Source organism: Ylistrum balloti, unplaced genomic scaffold (assembly GCF_031769215.1).
Source record: "Ylistrum balloti isolate Yb309-2 unplaced genomic scaffold, AGI_CSIRO_Ybal_v1 Utg370036, whole genome shotgun sequence".
NCBI lineage: Eukaryota > Metazoa > Mollusca > Bivalvia > Pectinida > Pectinidae > Ylistrum > Ylistrum balloti.
In genome coordinates, this window is record NW_026782096.1 from 381246 (window position 1) to 391619 (window position 10374).

General features: G+C 37.1%; 1 protein-coding gene across 1 annotated transcript; it reads right to left on the reverse strand.

Moving 5' to 3' along the window:
- Window positions 1-544: 544 nt before the first annotated feature.
- Window positions 545-9500, reverse strand: LOC132548933 (zinc finger protein 236-like). Its single transcript, XM_060212838.1, has 7 exons — window positions 9437-9500; window positions 6074-7044; window positions 5546-5929; window positions 2811-5065; window positions 1565-1713; window positions 1229-1312; window positions 545-839 (listed from the first exon to the last, which is right to left on the reverse strand). Exons 1-7 carry the CDS (start codon window positions 9498-9500, stop codon window positions 622-624), a joined length of 4125 nt encoding a protein of 1374 aa, XP_060068821.1. The 3' UTR covers window positions 545-621.
- Between the last annotated feature and the right edge of the window lie 874 nt (window positions 9501-10374).

Below are 10374 nucleotides of genomic sequence, written 5' to 3' on the forward strand. Positions count from 1 at the left end.
GAATAATTGGTCCACATCATAATATAAAAAAAAAAAATTTTTAACATAACAAAAATTGTTAATACAATACAAATGTAGCAAATTCACAAAATTAAATTGAGCATACTTTTTCACAATCCCAATCTGTCAATGCCTCTATTTGAATAACAAGGATCCCTCCCACAATGCTGCTTATAACAAACATTCATTCTACTAATATACACACTTGATTATAACTCAAACAAGTCCAATGGTAGCAAAAGCAACAAGTTCAATCTTTCTCCGCAACCAACATAAAATCTCCTAATTACATCCCTTTACAGGTTCAAATTCTTTTTTGTTTTTCCCAGTAGATTATCTGTGTCTCTAATTTCTATTAATTTTGTTGAGTTGTGTAAACTACTGAATCTTAATTCTATGAGGTGCCCCAACATTTCCCCCCAGATTTCAAAAGAAATAAAACAAGAGGCAATTCCTGTAACTTGGCATACATTTTTCATAATACATTTGATTCTTCCTTATGATAAATCAGTGATACAGTATCACTTGAAAAATATCTCTTTTAAAACTTTCCTTCTGAATAGTGAGGTATAATTGGCATGTTTAAGATCTTAAAATGAAATTTTTCAGGATTCCAAATTTTCAAGAAAAATCAGAAGTGTCCTCCATCTTGGTCATTTTGACAATACAGTTTCCATCCAGGTGCTTCTCCAGATTCTTCTGTGTAACGAAACCTTCACCGCAGTGGTTACACTCATTGCGAGACTTTAGTATGTGAATTTGGGACTTCATGTGACGATTTAAGTCAGATTGTGTTACTCCTTTATAATTACACACCTTGCAGCAGAACTCTCGTATACCTAAAAAATACATACTTTCCATCAAATATCAGACATCATGCTTTGTTTATAAATAAAAGTTCACCAAAATTCAGCAGAAATTTTCTGCATGAAGTTCACAAGAAATGACTCACCATTAAAAAAATACATATTAAAATCAATAAACTGTTGAAAACCTTTATTTTACTCCATCAAATCAACTATATAAAACCTTGATTTCACCCAAGAAAACTTTGATTTCACATAATCAAATAAACAGATAAAAATTTTAATTTCACTCATCCAATCAAATAAACTAAAAACTTTTAATTCACCCAATCAAACATTGATTTCACCTTATCAAACCTTGAATTCACTCAATCAAATAAACTGTTTACATCTTTTCACCAAATCAATTAACTGTAACATACCTTGATGCCTCATCATGTGGACCTTGAGTTGACTGTTAGTTCTGGCAAAGTAGTCACAGTACTTGCATTTATATGGTCGGATATCTGTTATTTAAATGAAATGACAGTAGAGCATAACGTCAAACAACACAAACTAAAAACTTCAACATAATTGACTTGTTCCTAGGTATGGTCATTGGATAGTTACAAGAGTCATTACCTAATTTTTCCACCCTGAACAGGAAAGACAAAAGGCAACAGCAAATTCACAAAACAGCATTAAAAGTGAGAAAGGAAAAGATCATTCTCTAAAAAAAAATTTTCTTCTGTTTTGAAGTGTAACAAATTGGTACAAACCCTCATGGAAGTCCATGTGCCTGTTGATGTCCGAGTAGGAGAGGAAGTCTTTACTACAGAAAGGACATCTGTACACCTGTCTACCATCAGTCAAGGTCATTGGCTTACACACCTTGTCTCTGTTGACTGGAGCATTCACAATAGGCAGTCTAAGGGTGTAATAAGCAATAAAAATTGATTATAGTAATGTAAAAAAGGGAAACATAAATAAGGATACAACTGTGAAGTGTGTTAGATAACTACTCTGAGACATCAAAGTATCAACAAGAACAGAGCAGATGATTTCATTAGGGTAAGTAGAAACAAAAACACAGTCAAAGTTCTCTTTTAAGAGAGACTAACTGTACATCTGTCTAAAGTATGGATCATGACCACCTGTCAATAGTTACTACTTGTCTACAATGACCACCAATCTATGATGACCACTGACCCAATGACCACTTATCAAATGTAACAACCTGTCTGTAGTAGCCACCTGTCTACAACTTTTCTATATCAAAAACCTGTCTACAATGATCACTTGTCTAATAGGAGTGGGTACAGCAAGTGAAAATCTTATTGTGACATATAGAAATATTTCATCCAATATTGCAAGATATTGCGACTACTGTGAATAACAAACAATTTTATCCCATTATATTGTATAGTATTTCACTGGTTGCATTCTTTTCAGTCTGAAATGGGTCCACATAGCTGCTTTCCCTCTTTGATTTGAAATGACTTCAAATGTGGGCCCTGCCATTTTTTTCTTTTTCTGTGTACAATGACCAACTGTCGACATTAACCACCTGTGTACAATGACCAACTGGTCTATATTTATTACCTGTCTACAATGACCAACTGGTCTATATTTATTACCTGTCTACAATGACCAACTGGTCTATATCTATTACCTGTCTACAATGACCAACTGTCTACATTGACCACCTGTCGGACAACCAGTCTCTAATGATCAACAGCCTATATCAACATATCTTTAGTAACCATTGGTATCTTCTCTAATATTCACAGTAACTCCCAATCCTATTATCATGAAATCGAGACGAAATATGCCTGTTATTCTGATGATGATTCTATTCAAGGGCATTATCACAAGATACAATAAAGTAACTATTCCCAAATCTATTGAAAAAATTTGAATAACTTCAAGTGAAATAGTCCTTCTATTTTTTTTATAAAAAAGAATGAATTCATGTATATATTTCAATAATATTCTAACACAAAATAAAATTATGAAGCAATATACCTTGAATGTGTACGAGAAAGGGAGGTAACTTTGCGCCCATCAGCAGATATCTGGCTCCAAGTGAAGCCAGAGCCTGAGGTAGGAGGAGTTTCGTTTGGTGACCACTGGACGCGAGGGAATCCCACGAGGGTTTCCCGGTCATTACCATCTGAGTTGATTGGGGATGGATCTGATGACATTGGGGTAGAGCTGTCTGAGGGCATAGGGTCTTTTGCTGAAATTTGATTAGCTGTGTTTGCAACCTGTACCATACCTATAATGTTTCCAGGGATAGGAGAGGGGAAGGCCGAATTGGACAAAAGCATCATAGGCTGAGGTTGGCCAGGTGTTGATCCACTACCACTGGTCAAGATCATCTGGCCAGAGTTCATTAGAAACTGAGTCACTTGGGGATTTGTAGAGACCATGTTGGATGTTGTTACAGATGTGGTAGGCACATCAGCTGTTGGTGACAGTGGCTCCTGTTTGATCTGTACATTGCCAGGCAGGTCTACTCTTCCAGGTAAGGTTGCAACAGCCGCTCTTGCAGCCTCGCCATTGATGAGGAGTCGTGTTGGGATCTGCATTGGAACACGGGCAACAGCTGGTGCTGGAGTTGGAATAGACACCTGTAAAGGAGCAGGTGGTGGGATGGAGGCATTATGCAGTTTCACCGGTTGTGAAGACTTCCTTTTTGACTTGCTTGTTTCCTTTCCTAATGAGCGTCTAGGTAACAGAGGAGTGACCATCCCATCTTGACTGTTAGCTTCACTGCTCTCCTCCGAATCTCTCTCAGACCAAACATCCAACAGGCGGGGACCATCATCAACATCTGGGTCATCATCCGGCCCACAAGGCATGACCACAGTTACATCCTCCTGTATACCTTCTTTGATGAGTAACTGGCGTGCATGTTCTTCCTGTGACTGACGAGTAGAATTGTGGACGTCTGTGTCTGCCTCTTTACCAGCCTTCTTACTCAAAAGATTTGACAGAAGTGAATGTTTGGTGGAGGCTTTGATATGGGGTTTAACTGTTTGGTGGTTGTCTCGAAGGCCATGGAAAAGGGTCAAGTGTTGGCGTAGAGCCGTGAATTCGGAGAAGCCCTTGCCACACTCCTGACAATAGCACTGTTTGTGTCCACTGTGTATTTTGATATGTTTGAGTAGGGAAATCTCACGGTGAAATGACTTGCGACACACCAGGCACACATAGGAACCGTTACTGTTCTTTCGATATTTCAATCCACGCCAAAATCGACACAACATTTCATTTTCACGATCCTCACTTTCTTTTTTGAATATATCGTCCTTTTTGAGTTTGCTACCCACTGGAGATGAACTACCCTCTCTTTCATCACTGTTTTCGTCGTTCCCTTCTGACTTTACCTGAATTCCTGAATCCATGTCAGAGTTAGACGTGTCATTGTCAGCATCATTATTTTTACACTCGTTTTCTTGTCTTTTACTCGCATTGTCAACCTCAGATGGATGTCTTTTTCGAATATGCTGCATCACTTGGTTTTTAAACCAGAATGAGGCTTTACATAACTGGCACTGAAAAATCACAATATCTTTTTCAAAATGCATTGACAAGTGGCACTGCACTTTACTCAAATAATTAAACACCTTTCCACATAAGTAGCATTTGTACAGGCATATTTCTTTGCCAGTTGTCATGTTCACGCCATCCAGTCGTGTGACGAGGACGGTCTCATTGCGGATACTGATTCTATTTTTAGTGAAGTGAGATCCGTGGATGATTTCAGCCCCAACCATACTTGATCCATCCTTGATCATTTGTGTTATATCTGGCGTATCCATACTGTCGGAATTTGCCAACATGTCATTGGAGTTCACCAGCATATCATCAGGTTTTTCTAATATGCACTGACTTCCATTTAGCATCTTATGCTTGAACAACCCCGTTGATTCGTCTAGCTCTACTTCATCATCCTGAAAAGAACTGGTGTAGCCACAACTGTAGAAGACTTTATCATTCTTATCCATAGCGTAGCTGTCTAAGTTTGGTATGGATGACGTTTCATCAGAGTCAACATCCCCCATGTCCACCTCAGAACCGTTTGAAACTGGAGGTTTTGGAGTGTTTTCCAGGTTGGGATGGGCCATTTTGGATGCTATAGAGTTAAGGTTACTTTGTTTTTTCAGTCGAAGGAAGCGTTCCTCGAGACCTGGACTGAGTTCAATGTCAAATCCATGAGCTGACTTTTTGTGATAAAGCATACTGTTCTTTGCACGAAATGGTTTTCCACAGATCTGAAAAGACAATATGATTCAGATAACTTTAACAAGTTATATTGTGTAACAAATTTGGTATCAAACTTTAATAAATATTCAGATTTGTAATTAAACAGGTAGTAACTGACTAATTAACAGCATATCATCATCAGTGTTTGATTCCGGGTATATTTGAATTGGTTTTATTTCCCCCCCCCCCCCCCCCCCCCCCCCGCCCCAATCCTTCCTTCAAAAGATTCCAATTTTGCTCCAATAATTTTATTTACAACAAATAGTCATCAAATCAGTAAGTTTCCTTTTCAGTTGCAACAAGAAGGCTTCAAACATTTATCATGATTTGGATTGACTTGTTTATGAGAGAAATTAACTAATCCCATATAAAACCTAACAGAAATTCTACTGATACCAGCTTCATACCAAACATGCTACTTACCTATGACTGAAAGGACCAGACAAATGAAAAGTCACAATTTGACAGCTCAATAACATTGTACTTACATCGCACTTGAATGGACGTTCCCCTGTATGGCACATCATGTGTCGTTTGAGGTCACTTGGTTTGAGACAGAGTTTGCCACATACATAACAAGTGCGATCACTCTGACATTCCACATCGGCACCACTCTCTGGGCTTGTGCTTGAGTCTTTTCCATCCTGCCTCGTCATACCATCCATCATTGTTACATCTGGCGAGTCATCCCCCTTGAAGCGCTTGGTTCCATCTGGAGAGATGAGCTCAGCTCGTAGCTGATCCATCTCTAACTTTCGCTTCCGCATTAGGGAATACTTTTGGGATATGTTACTGTTTTCACTCTTGATACCATGATGCATGAACTGATGGTACTGAAGGCTTCGCTTTGCTTTAAACATACGACTGCACATCTGAAAACAAATAAAGTCTTTGCTATAAACCAAAGTCAAATAACTTCACAAAAAGTATTTTCACTAAACTCAACAAATCATATCTTAATACAAAAAATATCATGCCATATCAAAATTCTGCAGCTGCATTTCCTACTAACATACCTTGCATTTGAATGGACGTTCCCCTGTGTGTTTGCGGATATGTCGTTGGAGGTCTGCAGGACTTTTCTTCACCACAGAACAAAACTCACAAGTCCTGTCTTTAAGTGGGCTACTGAACCCTTTATTCAGAGTACTCTCCCCTTGGCTGTTCATATCCTTCTTTGTTTCACAATCATCACTTGCCTCATCTATACACAGCTGTCCTTCTTCCTCCTCCTCCTCTAACTCCATCATTTCATCCTCCTTTTCACTGTCATTGTTTTCTGATTCTTTGTCTTTGATCTTTGCTTCTTTCTTCTCAAAACTGGGATCACTTTGATCACCATCATCACATGAATTTCCTGCCTGTAAGATTTCTGCCTCATTCATCTCTCCCTCTTCACCTTTAACCTCATCACATACACTTTCTTTATCACACAGACTCCCAGACTCCTTCTCTGGCGAAATGTCTTTCAATACATCCCTTTTTTCTTTATTTGATATTTCATCAATAAGTAAATTGTCTGTTTCATTGTCAGATGTAGAATCTTTCATTGAATGTTCTGAAGTTTGGTCCTCAACAATGGAATCTTCCTCTACTTTCTCCTTATTCAAGGGATCAATGTCTTTAGGAATGTGTTCAGTACTTTTATCCTTTGTATCCTCTGAATCATCGTCATTTACATCTGACTTATCACAGGGTTCCTTTTCTATTTTATCATCTTCCTTTACTTCATCTTCGTCCTCGCTCCCCTCACTGCTCTCATCCTCAACTAGTACTTCCTTTTCCTTTTTCTGTTTCTCTGCTTTATTTTCGTTCTTCCTGGGAGTCACATGACCAGGAGTTTTCCCGGAAGGTGGTGCTCCTTTACTACGTGTTACCCTGGTGGTGCGTAATGGAGTCACTATGTTCCCGTTGTCATCAGAGATTGCCTTTTTGTGAACAGAAGACTTCCTTGAAGCTTTTGTGGGGCTTTCATCTTCTTCTTCACCTGCAAAAGTAGAGATATGGAACATTCTATATTACCCTGAACAGTGCATTAATAATCCTATCTGATTGAAAATAGGAGAAAACATCCTGTATTCTCCCGTCTTCCCCTCACACCCACCTCCCGTTAATTAATAAGTCTTAATTAGTTTTTATTTCAATATCAAAAGTCTTCCCACTGTTGTTTAATAGTATAAAATCATATAAATTCATCTGTCTATTTCATATGTAAAACAAAAATAGGATAAAATTTATTAACATGTACAAGAATTAATCAAATCTTTTGATTGGTTACTGCATTGGTAACAAAGCAAACAATGCAAACAGGTGGTTTCAATTTTAGCGTGAATATATTATTTATAAATCAAATATAACATATAAACTACCAGCGGTCAACTGATGTCCAAACAGATCTTATCATGATTTATTGGTCAACAACCAACTTTGAAAAATCTCAGAAACATGCTCACAGCTATTTTCTCTACCTGTGATGTTTAATGACTGAAACAGGTGCCAAACTGGGAAATACATGTATTTACATGTGTTTGTATAACATATAGCATGTGTCTATATGATACATTTCATGATCTTAAACCTCTCTTTAAGCACAAAAACATTAAAATTTCAATAAAACTGTTCCATATTTTGCACTGTTTATCATAAGATTGTTTATTAGGCACAGATGAACTTGTTGTCACCATATTTTGTCCTATTGGTAAATCTACACTTGTAATTTTGAAAATATTAACTGCGAAGTTTCTAAAAGAAATTAGGTGAAATGTTTATCAAGCATCAATATCTTAAGACCAAAAGATAAAAGGATTGATCATTTCACTTCCTGTTTGTGGTTCAATAACTTCTTACCCTATAAAAACCAGCAAATAAGGATGAATGATTATCAATTGTTTGTGATAATGCTGTTATAATATATCAGAGCTATTAATTATATGGCCTAGAGGCAGAGTCAGTACTGTTATGTGTTTAACAATAAACTGGTAATTACACAAAAGGTGACCTGTATAATTAAAAATGCCCCATTTCCAGTCTCCTATCTAAAGACATCAGCCAATGAAAACCAATTACCATAACAGTATTGTAGCATGGAGTTGATTCTATCTCTCATCATCAATCAAATTAGCTCCCCATTAACACCCTCTCATATAATCTATGCATAAAAAAATCAATTACTCATCAGAACGGAACTTTAGTGTGTCAAGAAATATTTGATAAAGAGCTTTCAAAAGTTTTAGAAGAAAGTATAGGAAAAAAGGACAAATATAATGTTCCGAGATGTGCATAATATCATATTAAAAAATATGGATTACTTATTTGAATTTTATTTTAAAGTTTAACCTTTTGTATTGCATTAGGGATTTTTTTGTTCACATATAAAAAATGTTTTCACAATATGGAAATAATTCTTTACAAGTCTTTAAAGGTTATTTTTTATGTAAAATGATTCCATGAACATATTTGCATATTAAGCTTTGGTAGGTGATGCCACAGCCTAGCTGAAGGATATACCAGGTACAGATTAAAACACAGATGTATATACATAGCGTATTTTGGAGTGGATTGCTTTGTTTAATCAATACCATATCAACACATTGTTTACAAGTCATTATAAAGATGGTGCCAACTTAAAAAAAGGTCAACTTCAGCACCACTTTATAGTGTGTTGTCACTGAAATGTGACGTAGGAGGCAAAAGCGGCATGCCATAATATTTCATCCAGTGCATTTTTCTGTAATGGACACCGGCATGAGCCAGTTATATGATAAGAGATTATATACATGTGTAATTATATAGGTAGGAGAGTGTATTTTAGTTCAGAGCTATTCAACGTTTTTACAACAAACAAACATACAGTTGTCAAATATAACATAAAATTACACAAACTACTGTCTTATAAATGATAAAACACATATTTACCACATTATCAGAATCGTGACAACCATCTAATAACAAAATAATTGATACACGCTGATATAAATCTATCATATATACATGTCACACATTTTAAAGTGTCACATCACCTACTTGTCAAGCTAATGTTGCTTTCCCCCAAAAAGTTCATTTGTAAACACAGATTCAAAGTATAAGTATACTAGGATGTCAAGCATTAAAGCTGACTTGTCAACATCAAAACTACATGTAATAGTTTCAACAACTTATCAATATTTTAAAACAATCTTAATTACTTACAAACCACAATTACAATATTAATTGAAACTATTGATAAATATATGACAACCACTTTTATAAATCAAAAGTAAGATTCTGTACTCTGAGCAAGTAACTGTAGATTAGATATACAGGTAAACACAGTTTACAGTATATGTGTGTACACTGTTACACCACATACATATCTACATGACATATATATACATGATTACCTGAACTGGAGGGGTGCAATGTGTTGTTTTTTCTGACTTGATCTGAGGTAGGTAGAATGGACATGTCTGACTGCCTTGTGAATATATAAATATAAATCCCTCACGTGTCACTTGGAATTCTATATATAACCCAGCATGAGAACAGGTTCTCTTAGCAATTTGTGTACATGTCTGACCACTGACCAGCTATTGACCAGTCCACTCTAACATTGTGCGTGTAAAACGTTCACACTAGCCTCGGGTCATGCTGTGCGTCTCTTCAGTCACATGGCCAGGTATACACACATACCTGGTCGACCCAAGGCTGAGAATGCATACCTGGTATACAAAATATACCAAACAAGTATACCTCGTGGCTAAACCAACTTGAGACTATCTAGGGGGTCATGTGACTTGCATTCCCTGTCAAATTCTCGGCCCCGCAGGCACGACTATGGAGCGCTAGCATGCAAAGACACGCATCATGCACACGGTCAATAGAGCTGGGACTACCTGTACTAGCTGATCTGCCATGAGTGTGCGTGTCACCAGGTATGCCCGTCGATTACCTGAACCCCAATTACAGTACCTGGCCAGGAAACCAACTTGGTCACCGTTATTCACATTCTCCCCTCACCCCCAACATAGATAAGGGAGCTGGAGGAGGTACTGGTCATTTCAATGGTCAAAAGGGTTTATCTCTTTTTTCCTTACTTTAAAGTATGGAAGAGTTCATGAATGTGAAAAATATTCAACAACAGAAATGTGACAGAGATTTTAGTCAAATTTGCGTGAACACATTTCCGGCCTTTTCTTATCCCTGAAACCTAACCTCTACATGCATGCATGTGTATTGTGTGGTGGGTGTTTATATGGCTCTGTATTTCATTCGTGTGTATATGTGAGCACCGTGCCTGATTTGAGGGTCGTTTATGTACCAATGGGTCAGATTTTAATCC

What these genes read in the sequence shown, in the direction of transcription:
- LOC132548933 (XM_060212838.1), bottom strand. Translation starts at nt 9,500, where the DNA reads ATGTCCATTCTACCTACCTCAGATCAAGTCAGAAAAAACAACACATTG. An exon ending in AACGTCCATTCAAATGCAAG is followed by an intron (nt 5,930 to 6,073) that starts GTATGTTAGTAG and finishes ATTTGTTTTCAG; the next exon opens with ATGTGCAGTCGTATGTTTAA. An exon ending in GCACATGGACTTCCATGAGG is followed by an intron (nt 1,313 to 1,564) that starts GTTTGTACCAAT and finishes TTTAAATAACAG; the next exon opens with ATATCCGACCATATAAATGC.